The sequence below is a fragment of the Teleopsis dalmanni genome, chromosome 2, assembly GCF_002237135.1.
Source record: "Teleopsis dalmanni isolate 2A chromosome 2, ASM223713v2, whole genome shotgun sequence".
Lineage (NCBI taxonomy): Eukaryota > Metazoa > Arthropoda > Insecta > Diptera > Diopsidae > Teleopsis > Teleopsis dalmanni.
Window position 1 is genome coordinate 87,291,972 of NC_051847.1, and position 21,041 is coordinate 87,313,012.

Here is a 21,041-nt window from a genome sequence, read left to right on the forward strand (position 1 = left end):
TGCTTTCACTTAGCATTTTTAATTAATGGATTCTATGATTTCATTAAGCAAGACAATTAATTATATGTTGAAACCGTTAGATATAAAAGTAAGCAGTCGTAACTCCTACTTGAGTATTCTGAAAACCTCGTAATTGTTTTAAAAACATTTCTAAAATGGTTTTAAGCCTTAATAAAGACTTGTCAATAAAAACTTTTTACCAAATGCAATTTAAAATTTTCAAATTTTTTGCTGTGTTAAAGTTTCCGGAAAATGCTCAAAAACGCTATCATCTACTAAATTCTATACAGTTTTGGCATCTGTTGTTGATATGGTGGATACCAATGGATATTGGATTGTCCATTCATTTACTCAGTAACATTAACAGCCTGACGGAAATAATAAAGGTTTTCTTTATATTTGCAACAAATTTAAGTGCATTGGCGAAATTTGTATCCGTACGAATTTTTAATCGATCGTATACTTCAGTTTTTGAATCCATGTATAATAAGGAGTTTTTACCATTGGATGCAGAGGAACATCGTATCTATATGCTTACAGTGGAAAGATGTCGTTCAATGCGAAATAAATACGCAACTTTATCGATTATGGCTCTATTGACTTTAATGTGTTTTCAAGCGATTTTCGATCCGGGAAATTTACCACTTTCCACATATAACCCATTTGATTTGACCATCAGATGGCATTTCATAGTCGCATATATCTATCAGTTTATTTCAATTTCTCTTCGTTGTCTTACAAATATAGCCTTTGATTCTTTAGCTGCATCATTTTTTATCTACATTAAAGGACAAATCGATATATTAGCTTATCGCCTAGAGAATATTGGTAAAAATACTAATTTTGACGAAGTAATTACCTATCAGTTGAAGGACTGTATGCGGTTATATGGAAAGCTATTGGATCTGGCAGAAACAATGGAGAGTCACATCACAAAACAATTTTCAATACAAATATTCTGCTCAGTACTTGTGCTCATTGCTAACTTTTATGCCATGACCACTGTTAGCTATACCATTATCTCATCTCAAGTTAAACTTATTTCCTAAATTATTTCTGTTTTTTATAGATTTTAAAGGGCTTTGAAGTATCAAGCTTCGTTACCTATCATATCTGCATGATGACTCAAATATTTATTATATGCTATTATCCTAATGAACTTTCTATATGCAGTGGCGAACTGTCTTATGCGGTCTACAAATCGAATTGGATAGCTTGGAATCATTCCAATAAAAAATTGGCATTGCTGATGATGTTGCGTTTCAATACGCCCATCCATATTAGAACAGTGAATCGATGTTATTCATTTAATTTGAATATGTTTACATCGGTAAGTAAATTAAAAATTGGTGTCAAACGTTATTGTGGTATAGTACATAGTAACATATATAACAGCAATATTACAATTTACTTAGCCATCTTTAAAGGATCTTTAAAAAAGAGCGTTCGCCAAACAAATATCATCGATTATACCGCGGAATAGTTAGCATATTAACGCGATTTGTTGGAGTTATCGCAAATGAAATAGCCATTGTTAATCAATTTCGGTTATTGGGTCAAGTACTTGAGATCAAACATTATTCTGTGATGAATTCAGAAACGTATCTACGATTAATTTCAATAATAGCGCGATGATATTTTGATTATTCCATGCTGTTTAATGTTGGCTGGGTATCAAAAGAATTCTATTTACACTGAAAAAAAAAAAAAATACATAAGCAATAACTTTTATATTTACTATTAATTTCTTAAGCATTATAAAATATATAAAATATTTTGAAATCTTCGTTTCTTTAATTTTGCTTTATAAATTGCAATTCACAGTATTGTGAATTCGCTTCTTCTATATCAATATTAAAATTTTTTTAAATAGTTTAAAGATTATCATCACAAAAATAATTTTCCAACCTTTTACATTAACAAATATTAAAACTTTATTAATTTTTAATATTTTCAGATCGTGAATTCATCATATAGTTATTTCGCTTTATTAAAGAAAATGAATAATTGAGAATTTGAAGCAAACAATTAACTAACAATTATTATGGGAAACATATTTTAATATAAATATAAATTAAAGATAAAGTATGTAACTACTTAGAAAATAAAGAAACAAAGGTATTAATTATTAATAAAATTAATTAGAAAATAATTAATTTATTTTGTAAATAATTATTAAGAAATATGCCTATTAATTTTAATAAATGAAAATAATATAAATAAAATTTACAATAGATTAGACAACCACTGAAAAATATTTTCGCTACGGTTAAATATTTTATATAAAAATAATTTAGGAAAGGTGATATTCCCTATGGGAATTCCTTACATATCCAATTTGGATAGAAACACAATTTTCAGAAAGCACAAATAACATGATAATTTAAATGTTCTCAAGTAGTAATTTAGTTATCGATATAATGAATTAGTTTGCAATTTATCTGTAAAAAGCTTTTTCTGTAAATTGCAAGATTCACCATCATAGCCGGTTATAACTTCAATATGTCTCAATAATACTTAAACTTGATTTATAATTAATTTTTAGTTAAGTAGGTTTAGTTGTTTAAGTTCAAAAATTTATACATAATAACATTTATGGTACCATATCTTTATGGTGCCATATATTATATTCATTTGCTTAAATGCGTATTATAATTCTCACTTAGTATAGCTAATACATACTATATAATTCAAACTTCAAGTAATTTTATCCGTTGTGATTTTAATAAGTGACTAATAATAAAGGACTAATAATGAAGTATTATATCTTTGAGGGTGGTATTCCATAACCAGACAAAGTTAATTAATTAAAGAGAAAAAATTGTGAACAGCGTGGTATGTACAAAATACTTATAATAAGGTGATGTTAAAAAAACAATGGGAGCAACCAGCGAGTTAGGGTTATATTATATAGACTATATCATTGTAGTATACTCATCGTTTCAAGTCATATAACTGTTGTCGTTATGCTGAGACCCGACCCATAATCTGGAAACAAAGAGTAGTTTTGTTGTCATATTTAAGTTAAATGCGGAAATTTAAATCAAGAACGTAACACCTCATTAATTAAACAAAAACGATATATTTTACATGACTATATGTAGTTGTCAGAGCTGCATCAGCCCAAATAGTAACTTAGCTTTAGTACACTTAAATGTATTAAGTAAGTAGCGATTCTTTATGCAAACAATTAATTGTTTTCATTGCATTTATCTCTTATTATTTAAGACCACAAATATTTTAATTAAATCCATATAGCATGCGCATTAAATAACCAGAAATTATTTACTAATGGAGTGAAAACCAGAAGTGAAAATAACGATCATAAATATTCAAATTTGCAATAATAGGTTAGCGTACTCACCATTTATCGAAGTATCATATCTGAATCTTATCTAGTAATATTATATACCAACGGCAACCAAAACTACTTTGTTAGTGAAATTTAAATATAAATATAGTCATTTCCATTTGCATAAGCTGATTTTTGTATGTAAAATAGCTTGCTTATTTACATTTTACATGTAAAACATATTTCAAATTTCGATGATTTGCCTTGTGGGAATTTAGTCGATTTATATATAATGAACTCATTTATAAAGAAAGTTCTTTGTTTGGTAAATAATACTCATTAGCAACTTTAATCAGTAAGACTGCTTAAATGAGACAGTAGAAACGTGAATACATCAAATTTATCGCCGAAAACTTGTTATGGAAAGTTTCTTTAAAATAGATTTATAAAACTTAAAAATTGTCAAAAAATTGAACTTTTTGAACAAGTGCCCACCATAATGTGGCAATATATTTCAAACTAAATATAGCAACCAAGTGATCGGTTTTCACTTAATCCTAGTATTAAAACCTATTCCGCACGAAAAATTGGCACAAAACCGCAAATAAATAAAATGTTCTATTTTTTGCAACATTAATAACACGAAAATACGTCTCTGGTTAATTGATGCCCTTGCTACCATAAATGTCATTTCATTTCCATTCATTCCTTCTATAACAAACGCGTAATTGTTTATATTGACATTCCGCAGGTGACATCAGAGACCGCGTTTGTTTAATAAATTGAGATAAATATATAACAAAAGAATTAATATGAATATTGTAAAAGAGGAAATTGATATAAGTTCAATTGGAAATGATGAAGATGTGCTTTTTGAAACAGAGGATGACAATAGTATTGGCAGCAGCTATGACATCTTAGAAGGTTCTGTAGAAGGTAACTTCGAATAAAGCATTTCGTTGTTTTTTATATGTATTTTTGTATTATATGTTTATTTTTTTTCAATATTAAGAAGCTGATTTCTTAAATATACCAGATGATAATTTAGAGACATATTTGAGCGCTTCAATACGAAGTAACTTAATGGAGTTGGATTATGACTGGAGAAGTGAATGCAATGTAAGCGCTGCAATATATTTGTAAAATAAAAATGATTTATTTTTATATTATATTTTATAAGTACTGTGCGGAATCTTTCAAAACTTTTCAAGAACTTTTAAATCATATCTATAACAATCATAACACTATAAATAACGAGCTCCATTGTGTTTTAAGGGACTGCACAGAGGCATTCGCTAATGAGAAATTACTAACGCGCCATATAATTTTTTTTCATGGTGACCTAAACAAGTATGTAAAAATGTTGTTTTTTAAATCAACACTAGTTGACAACTCAAATACTTATCAAATCTATATGAAAATATAATCCAAGGTTAAAAATATATGGTTGCTGCTCTGACTGTGGACTGCCTTTCTCGAACTTTTTGGTGCTCAACAAACATTCTTGTTATCAAAAACTTAAACTTAAATCTGGATTAAGGCTCCATTGCAGTGATTGCCAGATAGACTTCCAATCATTTAAACGGTATACTCTCATCCAATATATTATTATTCAGAATTTAGAGGAAAACTTCTAACTTTTCTAAGTGCAGGTATAAATTTCATTTGCAGTTTCATTTGATAAAGCATAGGCCCAAATGCTGCTTAATTTGTGGTTTGAACATAGAAGATGATAATGAATTATTTGAACATGTACAATATTTTCATGAACAATTGGATCAATTGACTTGCACTTGGTAAATATAAAATTTATACAAGTCAGAATTTTCTTAATAATTATTCTTTTACAGTTGCGATCGCACATTTAAGGACAAGGAGCGGTTTGAAGCACATTGTAAGACTCAGAAATCTAACTTAAAATATTATTGCGATTTCTGTCCAAAGAAATATGCCAATAAATCTATACTTGCAACGCATATGGTAAATTTTAAAGCATTTTTAATGAAATTAAAAACATTCAAAAAGTAAATTCAATCTATAGAAAATTTCGCACCTTAAGGGAAATCCAGTCTCTTGCACATATTGCAACAAACAATTTCCAAATTCTATTTGCCGTTCATATAAAAATCATATAAAAAACCATGAACTAATTGAATCGCAGGTACAAAGTTTTACCTGTACAACATGCGGTTTAATCACGAGGGACGAAGCCAACTTAAATGTAATTGAAATTAAATAACATAATTATCTTTATAATATTTACATATTAATTATTTAGAATCACTTAACATGTAATAAACCGACGCTCGAAGAGGAAATAATCACATATGCATATACCTGTGAGTTCTGTTCATCGAATTTTAAGAGCGCTTACCATTTGCAGACGCATCGTGCAACTCGCATACATGACGACAATCTCTACCATTGTTTAACGTGTGAAGAAAACTTTACGTGTTATAAAAGCTTACGCACTCATGAAAAATATCATTCAGTTGATCAATGGAAATTAGCTCTGAGCAGAGTCTTTATGTGCGCTGTTAAGGTAAGTACTAACTGATTATATTATAAAATTTTGTAATAATTGTGGTTCCTTATACAAGGGATGTGGAGAAACATATGTACAGTGGAGTGGGTATTATAGTCATAAAACTCATTGCCATTTAGAAGAGACATGCGTCACATGCAAAGAAACATTTAAGAACACTGAACAACTAGCAGAGCACATGGAAACATGTAGTAATACACGGGCTTTTACGTGTCAATTTTGTAAAAAAGTTTGTCCAACCAAAATGTCTTTAGCCGTACACGTTGCAAGAAGTCATAATAATAGTAAGTAGTTTATAATATATATAAATATTTATTGGCTATACCTTGAGTGTATTGCTAAGATCATTTATCTTTACTTTAACTTAACCGATACCTTAAATTATATTGTTGTTTTATAAAACTTGAAAATTTAAGTGTCAAAAGAATAATTCGCATTCCAACTTTAAATAAGAATGTGTGCAATAGAACCCCAGAAATATCTAACAAAATTGAGAATTCACTTGGATAGTTTACAAGTTCCTCGGCATACATAAAGCTCTTCATTACTTTATAAGTTACAAAATCTTTTTTGAATAGACGTTAATTTCTAAAGTGCGAATCTTTATTGAAATAAATCCTGACGAATCTTTTGGAGTGTATACGATGTACCAACTTTAAAAGAAATTGCAAATGGATAGCTCATAACATATTCGATATTAATAAAGATGTTAATCGAATTGTAAGTAACGTTTTATATGGGAGCTACTAAAGTAAGAACTTTTATTTGTATATATATCAATTAAAATTAAAATTAAATTAAATAGTGTAAATATATCATACAAATTGATAGACAAATTTTGGAAAAAAAAATCATATTAATTAGATTTTTTTCTGTATGCTGGTTACCTTAAAAATGACAATGAATAGAAACGTTATAGCTCATAAATAATATCAATGAGGTAAAATATGGAGAAAGGCTTTCCGCCTTTGATACTAAGGCCGCATCTTCTTTAAGGCCACGGTTGTATTAGAACAAGGTTTACGACATGCTACCTTCTGAAATTTTCTGGTATAAAAGATGGTTACTGGTGATTACATCTGTTACTAACAGATGTCCCAACTGCAGCTACATTCTTCATAATTGGTTTATCTGTTTTCATTTTAACAAATTTGAGCTGTATTGATTTATAGCTTCGCTCTATTTAGAAACGAGGTTTCTTCTTAACTATCCGTTTCGGATAGCTTACTTTCCTTTACATTGTCCCACAGTTTCGGCTGTCCTGACCATTGGCGTTGGCTGCTTAAAAAGAGTGTCGTGGTGGTTGTGATTAAAACCCAAATAAACGCGTTTATAATGTTTTCGTTTATAATCATTCAATGTGGAGTTGCATTTGACAACCGGGTGCTGTGACCCAAATATCAGCAGAGGTATTAGATAGGAATAGCTTTTCACCAAGGGGGAAGTTATGCCCAAATACATAATTTCAACTGGCACCGTCTTAATTCTTCGGAGTTCCAATGTGTGAAGAACACAGTGGTGTTAAGCTTTCACGGCAGATATCCACGTAAAATTCTGGACCTTCCTTCCTTCACATTCCCCACCTTGTTCCACTTTGATAATATACTTATATATGCTTGTTTTTCAGGACAACCTGTACAGTTTACAACAATTTCAATGTGTTAATTTATTTTATAGATGTTAGCAGAATTCAGGTCGAAAGAACAGCAAGTTTCTACAGTGTTACCGATATCCTTATATTTTTCAAATTTTTTCTTTCAGTCTTACGTTTAGAGTGTACTTATTATATTTAGGAGAACTTATTTTATTATATTAGTTTAGTAATTACAGTTTGTAGTCCAAATATGTATTATTATTTCCTTTATAATTATGCAAGTTATATGTGTGCTAAAAATTAAAATAGTAGTTTACTAAATATGTGTCTTTACTATTTCGAAGCGAGATATATACCTACGCACCGGCGTCTTTAAATCAGATAACTTGTAAAGAATTTAATTATTAACAATATATTTTATGTTTATATTTTATGTATATTTTATATATTTTATGTTTTTATAAATGTTAAATATTTTTCTCTTTTAATAGAAAATTTGAAATGTTCAATTTGTAAAAGTATAATTAAAAATAAGGCACTCCTCGAAAAGCATATGGACTCTTGCCACCAAGAAATGCGGTGTAATGAATGCCATAAAATATTCAAAAATGGAAGAAATTTGGAGAAGCATAAAAAAATTGTTCACGAGTCCATTAAACGTTATTTCTGCAAATCATGTGACAAAGGTTTCTACTATAAAAGTGAATTGAAACAACACAACACATTTGTATGTAAAATTCTCAATCTTATTGTTTATACTTTACTATAAAGTTTTATATTTAACAGATCCATAAGCCTTTCCTCTATGAATGCAATGAATGTTTATTTACTACAAATTATAAAAACTCCTTTGATATACACATGGCTATGCATAGAGAACAATTACAACATAAATGTCCCATATGCAATAGAATGTTTGGACGAAAATATGCCTTAAATTTACATATAAAGCGTCATTCGGATCATAAAGAGTATGTCGAAGTAATAATTTATATACGAGTATTATTCAATACATTTACTTCTATTTTTAGATTTATCTGCTCACAACGTATCAAGGATGGCTGTGATGCTTCATTTATTTCAAATTACTTATTACGAAAGCACATTAAGAGTAGACATTCTAACTATGAGTTACTACAGTTACCAAAACTCCAAAATAACCAAAGCATTCCAGAACTCGAATTACAAAATAGTGTTGATGATGCTGATGATCCATTAAATGTTGTTAACGAATCACTTAACTATGCTGCTGATGTTGATAATCCACCAAATGATTTTGACGACTTACTGAAAAATGTTGACGATGCACCAAACTGCACTGACAATATACCAATCATGGTTGTGGACTACGATGAACCTAACGATATTGGGGAAAGTAATACCTATATTTCCTACATCATACTAGATGAAAATATACAAGAAAATCCAATAGAAGAGGTTTTTGCAGAAAATAATAGAACTGACATTAGTTTAATAAATATTGTAGAAGAGGATACGAGGGAAATAGATATAGATATAATTGAGGAAATAACTGACTAATACAGGAAAAAAGCTAATTTTTTTAGTTCTCTGTATTATTTCAATTTATACACTAAGGTCTGTTTATACAGATTTTGTTCAGAATAGTCGATAATTAATTATTTAATTTTACAATAATTGTTACATTAGATTTTTAAAAACAGAATTATATTTAAATTAACATTGAAAATTGACATTGTATAGACGTTTTCTACAGAAATTTTGTTAATAATTATTTTTGCGTTTTTATAGTGCTGTATTGCAGTAACATTAAAATATTGTGAAGACTATTTATTTACTTAGTAACCTTGTGATATTGAATTAGTCAAATAACACTAGTTTACAAATAACATTTTTTATAATTTATAATTTTTCCCAAAGACGAGACATATATTTTCTATAGTATAATTTTTCATAGAATTCTAAAATCATAATCTGTGTACCAATGACCTGTTATTTGCGAATGAATGTTACTAGATATAATAAATATCCGATAAAATGTGAAACTAATACGAATATATTAAGGTACGAATATATTAAGGCAGTTCGACACATCAAGTGTTACTACGAAACAGATTAAATTCCATACAGTGGTTGCGTCAATTGATGAAGTTATTCTCGCTCAAGTTAGTGATATGGTGCGTAACATGCCTGCTGAAAATCTCTACTCCACTCTACTCTACTTAAGGAATTTTCAATTTTGGAGCAAAAAACTTCTGCAATAGATGTATCTAGGAGACTTGCGGCATTCTGAGTTCCTGCATAAAATGAAAAACTTGACCGAGACACAAGTGGATGACGCGTTATGACGTGGGTCTCTGTTAGTATCATCGCTAGTTTGGTCGTAACCCCAAGAAATGCAAAGAACTGTGTAGCAAAAAGATAAATTAGATCGTCCGTCTCTAATGAGGATACCAGGCAGACAATTGCAATCATATTGCCGACTTACTTTCTACGACATAAACGTAGAGATGAAGTTCTTGGTTGACACTACAGCTAAAGTTAGTGTCAATTCACCCAATGCTCATAGGAACACCAGACCAGCATTTGTACCTATTCGCAGCTAACAAATTCCTGATCAAAACGTTTGCTAAAAAAAGGCTAACATTGAATTTGGTCTTACGCCGTTCTTCCTTATGGAACTTTACCATCGTTAAAGTTTCGCAGCCTATCTTGGGGACTGATTCTCTTAATGATTATAAGCTTGTCGCCGACTTGCGACATCTTAAATTGCTTGACGGCGTTACCGTCAGCTGTGCCCTTACTACAGTCAATCATCCAACATCTGGGCTCTCAGCAATCAATAGTAACAATGAATTCCATGCTATATTAAAGGAATTCTCAGTAATTACTAGCGTTCTACCATTTTCTTCAGGTTCAACTCGTGATATATATTTCACCACATTGTCACCAATGGATGACCAGTTTTCTCAAAGTTCTTTCGCCTTTCTCCTGAGGGGATGAAAGCTGCTAAAGTAGAAATTCAATCTCTCCTGTACGCTAGAATTTGTAGACTATCTAACAGTACTTGGGCAAGTCCTTTGCATGTAGTAAAAAAGAAAAACTTGGAATGGCGGTGTTGCGATTGTTACAGGAGACTTAATTCTATAACCGGGTCCAATTGTTATCCTATTCCGCATATCCACACCTTGACACACTGGCTAGAAGATTGTGATGTTTTCTCAACTATTGATCTTCGTAAAGTCTATCAGATTCCTGTTCATCTTGCTGATGTTGCCAAAATAGCTAGCACCATATCTTTCGAAATGATTGAATTGACTCAGGAAAAAACAAGTCTTCCTTTTTTTTAACCTGTCCTGTATTTCATGGAAACATAGATTCTATATAATTTTACAGAAGATGTCGGAAACAGTATACTTAAATTTTAGAGTTTGTGCACGCGAAAATTTTGTAATTTATTTTGGACTATTTTTAGTGTACTGTTCGTTTAGAGTTTTTTTAACAAAAATACAAAACATTGCACTATGTTTGGTACTTTAGTGTTTGTTTTCGTTGACTGTAATAAATAAATCCCAAATTGTAAACGTTCAGGTTGATATGCTTCCTAAAATTAACAAAGTTGGAATTGATCTACCTTCAAAAAATAAATATAAAGCTGTGGCGACGCCAGTAGGCTATCGGTTTACTGAAATTGAAAAGTAAAATTAAATTTCAAATATTTTGAGTTTTTTAATTTAATTGAGGAAAACGTTTCTGATTACTCTTAAGATAATTTGTATAAAAAAATTTATTCTGGAACATGGAAAATCAAAAAAAAAAATTAATATAAAAATTACATTAATTATTATTAAATTGTTATACTTTTTTGACTCATTAATTTTTTGTTTTGCTATTAATATAAGTGATATATACTCAAAATCTTATTAAAATTAATCTATAAGATATATCACATTCTAAAAAACAATTTTCAACAAAATGCATAGTTTAAATTAACAATAACTAGTCATATTGACTTACAAGAGGTTTGTTAATTTAATTTATTACAAGTAATATTACTTATCTAAACTGAGTATATAGATCTGAGCTAGTCATCTCCTTGCTGATTGAAACGCCTCAAAAGGTCCTTTGGTTTGAAGCAACTCAGCCTGTCATAATGTGTTTTATTTAAAACTGTTCTCTTTAAATCATAGTGAAGAAAGTGACGCGCATAGCAAAAGGTTTCGCTACGATACCTCTGCAATGGATAAAAGATACCAAGAGAATTGGGATATCATCTACACATTTTAGACTATAACTGCTAAACTAATTAAGTAACCTTGACGATATGTACCTTAAAATATTCGTATTACTTTCAGCTTTTATGTGGTATATAATATTATGTCTAGTAACTTCACAAAAAAGTACGCAGAGCATAGGCAGGTTGATATTTTGTGTAATGCTATTCGAATTCTATTAAAAGTTTTACTATCGTTATTGGAAATCCAATTAACTAGTATAATTGGAATCAGATTTGTTTAGAATTAATTTAGTTTTAATAATTTTTTTTTAACTGACTAAAATTCTACACAAAAATTTGTAAAAGAAAATAAATGTATACTTTGACTAAAAGCAATTTTCAGAGTTTTAATATCATCGATGATTAAATAAATTGACAAATAGTTTTTATAGTATCATAATTGCTATTTTCATACATACACATATAATAATTGGAATCAGATTTGTTTAGAATTAATTTAATTTTAATCATTTTTTTTAACTGATTGAAATTCTACAGAAAAATTTGTAAAAGAAAATAAATGTATACTTTGACTAAAAGCAATTTTCAGAGTTTTAATATCATCGATGATTAAATAAATTGACAAATAGTTTTTATAGTATCATAATTGCTATTTTCATACATACACATATAATAATTGGAATCAGATTTGTTTAGAATTAATTTAATTTTAATCATTTTTTTTAACTGATTGAAATTCTACAGAAAAATTTGTAAAAGAAAATAAATGTATACTTTGACTAAAAGCAATTTTCAGAGTTTTAATATCATCGATGATTAAATAAATTGACAAATAGTTTTTATAGTATCATAATCGCTATTTTCATACATACACATATAATAACTGCAATTTCTCTTTGAAATGCTATAGTTAACATATGCTATTAATTTTTATTGCTAAATTTATTTGATATCGATATTTTTACTATTCTAGCAAAACAACTATATTATATATTACTATATCTGGTCACTCAAGTTATGCACTTATGCCATTTCAAATAAAACCTAGCGAATGTATATCTACTGCCTATAATTATTATTTCTTTTTGATGTCACATTTGGCAGCTTAGATTTCAATGAACCATATTAAAATACTTCAAATGTAATTGATTCGGATCTGATTTATTTGTGATTCCAACATTAATATCATGGAAACATGGAACAAACTATGTGGAAAAATATGTTTAAGTGCTGACCATTTTAAATTAAAGATATGAAATTTGGTCTCCAACCCAATCATAAGCATTTCCCTTTTCTCAAATATATCTTGGTGCTCCTCACAGTACTAACAAATTTATTTTGTTGCTTAAAGTGTACAAGTCTTATTAGCATCCATTCAAAATTTTCAAAATTAAATGTGAAACACTATAACCTTTCTTTCAAAAGTTCGTAAGGTAGGAACTTCCACTAAGAAATAATAACAGTAGTTGAGACAACACGTTTTCAATATTTAATTCAATGACTTTAGTAAGTAATGTTACACATATCTTTAATTTAGTTTTATACTTATAATCATATATCAATTACAATTATTTATTTTAAATAAATATTAAATTATTTTAAATAATTATTGTATTATGTATTAATTAATAGGTAATTAATTAATTAATTATCTTTATTATATTTTTATATTTATAACCATATATTTAACAACTAATTATTTTATATACACAATATATATATTTTTATTGAATAAGAGTTTTTCATGAATAAAGTTTATATTACATATGTACTTGCTTTAAATAAGTTATATATTATTATTCGGCAATTGAAGAAAACTGGATAAGAAACGTACGATAGCTTACATTCCTTGTATTATAAAGTCTAATCTATAATGACATTTGTCGTAATTGTGGCTCTGAAAAGGAGTTCACCTTCTTAGCTCATTTCCATCTTTGGTCGATAGAAGATTAAAAACTCTTGTATCAACTCTTGTTTTTACCGATCCGATGGAGCCAATATTCTGCAAAATTAAGGCCGCACTTCTCAGGGTTCTTCTGGTTTGTGTATTGTTTGTGTAACGTTAATCCGTTGTATTATAGCGGACCAATATTTGAGCTTAAGTGAACTTTGGTGTATAAGGTCGGCACTCCAAGCTCACCTTACTAATATATAATTAATAATTATAAAAACGTGTCGTATACATATACCTAATTATTATGTATATACTTATTATCTTATATGTAAAGTTTACGCAGCTGTACAGCGGACTGCTGCACTTCGGGTAGCTTCTGCATACCGAACCGTATCCGAGCCTGCAGTTCTAGTGATTAGTGGAATCATCCCTATCGACCTCCAGGCACATGAACGAAAAAAACGCTGGAAACAGAGATCGACAAACAACTCAACAGACCTTAAAGATATAAGGGAACAAACTTTTCAGATCTGGCAACAACGGTGAAACTCCGATTTAAGAGGAAGATGGACGGCAAAGCTGATTCCGAACGTAAAGTCGTGGGCGGAAAGAAATTTCGGCGAGATTGACTATTATGTCACACAGTTCCTATCTGGTCATGGATATTTTCGAAAATATCTATACAGAATGCAAAAAGCAGAGCAGCCCAACTGTATATACTGCGGATCAGTCGAGGACAATGCTGAGCATACTTTCTTCAACTGCGAAAGATGGCGTGGAGAAAGAATACTACTTGCAGAATATATAGGTCACTTTACAGTCTATAATTTTGTAGAACGAGCAGAAAATTGGAACAAAATCAAAATTCATCGGAAATATTTTAAGGAAAAAGAAGAAAGATCTGGACGCAATCTAATATAAACGAAGAGCACGAGTGAGAGCCGGAACACATACTCTGAGATTGAAAAAGTAGACTGTAGGGCAAGATTAATTATTTGCAACAGTAGCGGAGCCTGGACGCAGGGCACACCGATGGAAGTCTTAAATGACTAATAGGGACCCTACCTCGAAGTAATACTAAAGAAATTCCGAAGTAGAACAAGGTCTCTAGGAATGAGGGGGAGTGGTTTAGCCCGTGCGAGTCGGGCACTCAAAAAAAAAAAGAAATCTATATGTAATATTAATAATTTAATTATTACTTTAACTATAAGTAATTCTGTAAACATATGTTAAAAAAAAATTTAAAAATTAACTATAAAATAATTTAATATTAAAATAATCTATAACATATAAACATATGCTATTGTTGTTAAAATCAATTATGAATAGTAGCGAAACAATATGATTTTATTATAAATTAACTAATTTTTTTGCTGATCATACAGCTATTTCGAGTATAACCAAACATCCATCACCAGTAGTCTTTTCTGGAAACATTTCTTGTATTTAATTATAAGTATTTGTAGATAGCGAGGCCCCATGCTCTACTGGGAGCTGAGGATAAGAGTGAGAAAGAGAGATTTGTAGACAGCAAGTACCAATGGCTCAACTTATATCCTATCAAATTTAAGGCTCAGAATCATTTTATTATAATTATTATAATTAACAATAATTAAAAAATTGACAATTATTTTTATAAAAATTTATTTTACGTAAAATGCATTTATAATGCAACTACTAACACCAAATATAATGTCAAGACTGGATTATGAGTATATATTGTTTTTAATATATTTAATATAATATTAATTATTTACTGATTTTATTTTGGATCATAAAGTTAATTTAATTACTGAACATTTAACATATACACATACACAAGATTCACGAGAACATTTATCTGTACTACGGTTAAGTTATAAGTTAGGTTGTAAGTAATTTACTGATAATTCATCATATTTGGTATAGTAATATAAAACTGTATATTTAAACATATATAGTATTAAAAACGGATTTTAAGTAGATGTGTGCATCATTTCGGCTTTATAAGTTTGTGTCTTTAGTTATTCTTTTTCGATTTTTTGGTGTGCTTATTTTTAACTTTTTCCTGCTTCTTCAGTTCTTTTTCCATCAGAGATTTGTAAAGTTTATAGCCGAAAAGTGCTGAAAAAACAAAAATTTGATTAATTAATTTTGAAATAAACATATTTTTGTAATAAATCAAAAATAAAGATGAAAATAGAATTAATAACCACTAACCAACAGTAACCACAAGTGTGAGAACCACAGCTGAGATTATGGAATAATTATAGACTTTTTCAAAATTTGCATGCTGTGTTAGCTTCTGTTCGATTTTATTGATTGTATTTTGGAAGGAACCCTGCATTTCTGTCAAGAACTGACTTCTTTCAATATTGGAAAGAGATTCCAGTTTCTGTTGTAACGCCTGTATGCGGCTTACTAAGTTTTGTGTGTATTTACTTCCAGCACCGGTTTTGTCTATTATTGCCTGCACTGAACTCTTCAGCTGATCTAATATATTCTCTGAGTGGCTCATTTTACGAAATACAAAATACGAAATACGAAATGTGTAAATATTAGAGTAATTGTTTCCAATGTGTTTCGGACAAGACTGAATTTATAAATAATAAATACTCACTCACAGGCAGGCAGGCGAGTGGCGAAGTTAATAGGGTTCATACCCAAATTATATTGTCATATTGACTGATAATCTTATCTAATGCTAAAATTGATTTCGTTGAACATAAGCTTTCTGCCTACAGTCTGACCCATATCGTGCAATAAACCATTTTATCAGGGAGTAACGATAAAGTGTCTTGCGCTTATCAACTCCGAAAGTGGCGGGAATATAAGCAAATAAAAAATTGTACTTGGCCGTGTAAAAAGTAATAAACACGTTTTTAAACAGAATTATATTAGTCAAACCAGAGACGTTCAAGTCAACAGCAGATAGGTGCTAACAAATTCCGAGCAACAAAACTATTAAATAAAAACTCTTAATAAAAACAGAAATAGTAATCAAAAACTTTATTGATATTCTCAAAAAAAATTTACTCTTTTTGTTTATATATATATATATATGATATATGTATGTACTGCTGATTATATACAAACAGAAGACAGGACTTATTCCCATGGCACAGTTTTTAACATATGGTAATGATGACATGAAATTTAACAATTAATTAGTTCTCTTCAGATAAGAATTTATTAGTAGACTCTCATATATACATATATAGTGTTAACATACTATATATAGCATTTTGTGTGTGATTTGCAATAAAGATTATTTCTTAAAAGTATCTTTGCAAATAGTTCGACTGAAAGCTGACATAACAGATAATATTATTTAAATTACTAGAGCGCATAATTCATTAATTGTTTTGTATTCAACGAATAGTCAAACACACTAACTAATTATTTGCCATCTTCATGGAAGAAATAGTCTTTAATTCAGCTTCAATAACTTCGAAGGGGACTTTCAGATAATAAAAAAAAAAATTTCATCCAATTAAACAGTCATAAAGATTTTATGATAAATATACATATGCATAAATGTATCCCTCTAACTACTTTCGGAGATTGGATTCAGTCACTCTAGCCCCCTCCCAGGATACGTGGGATTAAGTAATTAATTAGTATTTCATTGAAATATTATATATGTATATATGTTTATATTTCGATTCAACATTTATTTACATAAGAAGGTTTGGTGTTTACTTATAGCTAGATTTAAAAGATAAGCGATAAAAAAAAGGTTTATAAATAGTAGGAATATATATATATATATACATCTACGAAAACAATTTTAGTGAAAAGTAAATCTTATTCGTTTATAATAACTTAACTGATTTTGAGACTATTTAGTATATATATAAGTTGAAAAATTAAGGATTTGTGGTTCCTGAAGACTTCAAGTAAGAAACTAAGATGGTGACTTCGTAATGAGAAGTATATAGGGGACTTAAAAATAAACTGATACAAGGTTTCTTCATTTTGTAAGTTAAGATATATATTTATATATATGATAATGGTTATATAAAGAAGACTTTAACTTCGCTTTTTAAAAAGCAATGACTTTAAAATGGAAGTCAATGTGAGATATGAATTGATAAAAAATGATAATTGACTACTACCGCTTAAATTTGAATTTTTGGAATGGCTTTTATTATTAAGGAGGCTGTGACTTCTCAAGAAGAGAATATATAAAGCAACATCTAACCATGTCTTAGAACGATTTTTGAACATTGAGATTGGAGTTTTCTGCTAAAATTTATTGCAGAATTAGTGAAATTTTATAAAATCCTACAATTTGCAAAATTACAAAATCTGCAGAATTTTGGCTTAGCTGCGATAGAAGGAATATTCTATCGCAATTAATTTTAAGGAAATAATTTGATCGCTTTCATTCCAGAAATTTAGATGAAAAATATAATAGAATATTTTAGTAAGTAAAGGTTCAAGAAAACCCCATATGTCAGTAGTTAGAACATCATTAATCTGAGCTGAAGATTGACAAGGAAATATTTTTAAAGCTTTTACATAAAGATGCAAGAAGGCTCATATGTGAGCAGTTACTGATTGACCACAAGCAGTTTTAATGGATTTTTATAAATATTTAAGAAGACCGATAAGTGAGCAGTTACGACATCGTCAAGGAACTTCAGATCGACCACAAAACAGTTTTAAAGGATTGGCATGTGTAGTTACAAAAGTTAACTTAAAATTCGCATACCTCATAAACTATGTGAAAAAGTTTGGAATAACTTTAATGGAATGAAATCAATCCAATGAAATGGTTACAGCCGTTGAGAAATGAGTCTCTCATATTAATATATGAGAAAATGATCAGAAAATTGGAATTGACAACAAAAAGGTGATGCTGTGTGTTTGATGGGATTGCAAGGTTATCGTCTATTAAAAGCTGATATCACCTAACGAAACGAGTTAATCAATTTTCAATTTAGCAATTTTTAAGTCAGACATGACGAAAAACTATTTGCAAATACAAAAGTAGTAAATAGTAGTGAATTAAAACAAAATATTTTATTTTAATTGATTATACTTTTAGTTTATCAGAGGGCTGTTTCAAATATTACCAAATATTATTATCAATGGTTTTTGAAAAAAAATTTTTTAATCAGAATGTTCGTTTATAGTTTTTAAACTCTCAGTACCAAGGGCTGAACATGTACTCAAACAATTTTAAACCGCAGAGTCTAAGGTCTAAAAATGAAATTCAATTAATTAAAAAAGATAGGATATTATTTTTCAAGTTGACAACATTAAGCCGCACAAATCTTTGTGAACATGTAAAAAATCGAAAGAATTCGCCTTAGAGAATATATGAAGAAATAAACCTTGATTTTCCTCTATAAACGGTTACACCACGGGCCAATAGGCATAAGTAGATTCCCTAGGATTCGCTGGTATAACCTAACCTAAACCTAACCCACTTTCCTCGGCTGGTGTGTTGAAAGTTATCTATGGCATTACAATGGTCCCAGTTTTAAGGATTTTTAATATATTCCTAAGTTCACTGAATTTCATACAAAATATAATAGATGAAAAAACCACTAAATCTACTAAGTCACAATTCAGAATTTAATTTATATCAATAAATATTTATTACAACTAAATAAAAGCTCAACAGTTGACACTTACATTAAATGCTTTTATATATGTATCTTCTCCTGATTATAGAACATCTCAGCTAATTTTTAAATTTTTTTTTGTAAAGCAATATAAAAGCTTGACCTGTCATTGAATCATAACTATAAGCATGGAGGGTATTGACCCATTCATTGTTTGGATAAGAATTTATTTATGTGTAATTTGTGTGTGTTTGGTTTGTACTACCAAAGTTGCTCCTAGCATTCAAAAAGAAAAAGTGCTACTTATAGCACTTTATATTTTTTTTTAGTACTATAATATAGAAAGTATATATAAAAACTCTATTTAACTGCTAAATGTTGAACTCTTATTTAGTTCTAAGTAATATAAATTGTAAAAACTTAGTAAAAAATAAAGTTCTCTTCCGCAATTTTAACAATAAAATAATTAGCACATTTTTTTGAAGATTAGAAGATAAATTTTTCTTATATTGAAAGACTTAGAGCCATGTTATGTGAAATGTTTCGGGCAAGGCATGATTAAAATTGTTGCTGTTTTCAATGGAAATTATAAGAAAAAACAATATGTCGGTTCAAAAAACCGGGATGAGAGCCGGCGTTTGTGTCTCGGCACTAAGGCAAAGCAGTGTTGTTTAGTAATAAATTTCAGAATTTTCGCTTTTTGAAATTACTCCAATTTCAATAAGTTTTGGAGAAAAAATAGCAATAAACAACAAAGCCTATTTTATAAAAAACTAATCTAATTATTACACTTTCCGATTTTAAGGAAAGTCGTATAATTTTGTAAGTACTGCTAACAATATATTATAAGATACTATAATATGAAATTAACATTATTACAACCTCTATTATGGAAAGTGAGCATATCTACATTTCCTTTTAAATTTAGGCACAACCAAAAATCACCAAAACATTGTAAAAATACGAAATTGGCAATAAGGATGTGATAGTCTACATAACATGTATTTTCGAAATAGTCCGAAAGCGTCAATTTTGCCGTGCCCAAGACGCTCTACATAAGAAGAGTATGACTAACTACAACGGTACGTAGGATTCTCAGTTAGTTTTTAAATTTATTTATTTTCAATTATATAAGTCTTTACCCAGCAATATAAAAAATGGACTCAACATTAAATGTTCTAAGCAGTGAGAGTGGGTTAGATTCAAGAATACTTTTTGCTAAAATTGCGGTAGAGAACTTTATTTTATACTCAGTTTTTACAATTTATATTAATTAGAAAAAAATAACAGTTCAATATTTAGCAGTTAAATAGAAAGTTTTTATATACACTTTCTATATTATAATACCAAAAAAATATTTAAAGTGCTATAAGTAGCACTTTTTCTTTTTAAATGCTAGGAGCAACTTTGGTAGTACAAATCAAACACACACAAATTACACAAAAATAAATTCTTAAGTTCTTTACATAATAAATAAATTTTAATGGGAGAATTTCTACAAAAAATATTGCATATATATATAGAATTTTAACAGCAATATAATTTTTTTTTTTACTGTGAGTACTGTGAAATTAATGATTGAGTTAATTACCTTAGTAAACCTTAGTAACCGTTTTTATAATATATGTTTGTGTACACGTACTAATATGAATTATAACTAATATCGTTTTTGATTTGTAAATCTGGATTAAATTCAGATTTTTTACTCTCAATCTGTCAAATTTTGCTGCCCAATCAAATACTTTTAAAGTATTCCAAAATTTTTGTAATAGTGTTAGTAGATATTTAAATTGTCTCATTATAAATATGTGTATCGAATCAAATCACAATTTATTTGTCAAGTCATATAAAACAGTTGTTAATTACAGTGTAATCTTGCTACTCTGTCAACATATCTAGAGTATTATAAATTAATCTCAAGTGTTTACATTGCGCTCTATTTTAA

General features: G+C 29.0%; 3 protein-coding genes across 3 annotated transcripts; 2 read left to right on the plus strand and 1 right to left on the minus strand.

Moving 5' to 3' along the window:
• The first annotated feature begins 323 nt into the window (after positions 1-323).
• LOC119674992 (odorant receptor 46a-like) lies at positions 324-2,011 on the plus strand. Its single transcript, XM_038086153.1, has 3 exons — positions 324-1,031; positions 1,079-1,330; positions 1,958-2,011. Exons 1-3 carry the CDS (start codon positions 324-326, stop codon positions 2,009-2,011), a joined length of 1,014 nt encoding a protein of 337 aa, XP_037942081.1.
• Positions 2,012-3,885: 1,874 nt separating this feature from the next.
• On the plus strand, positions 3,886-9,053 carry LOC119685840 (zinc finger protein 573-like). Its single transcript, XM_038100232.1, has 12 exons — positions 3,886-4,228; positions 4,305-4,411; positions 4,473-4,642; positions 4,725-4,877; positions 4,945-5,088; positions 5,143-5,272; positions 5,334-5,513; positions 5,571-5,834; positions 5,893-6,121; positions 7,923-8,158; positions 8,218-8,402; positions 8,463-9,053. The coding sequence occupies exons 1-12, from the start codon at positions 4,105-4,107 to the stop codon at positions 8,968-8,970; spliced, it is 2,430 nt and encodes an 809-aa protein (XP_037956160.1). The 5' UTR covers positions 3,886-4,104; the 3' UTR covers positions 8,971-9,053.
• Positions 9,054-15,311: 6,258 nt separating this feature from the next.
• LOC119683835 lies at positions 15,312-16,384 on the minus strand. The gene is made up of 2 exons (XM_038097699.1): positions 15,741-16,384; positions 15,312-15,644 (listed from the first exon to the last, which is right to left on the minus strand). The coding sequence occupies exons 1-2, from the start codon at positions 16,036-16,038 to the stop codon at positions 15,541-15,543; spliced, it is 402 nt and encodes a 133-aa protein (XP_037953627.1). The 5' UTR covers positions 16,039-16,384; the 3' UTR covers positions 15,312-15,540.
• Between the last annotated feature and the right edge of the window lie 4,657 nt (positions 16,385-21,041).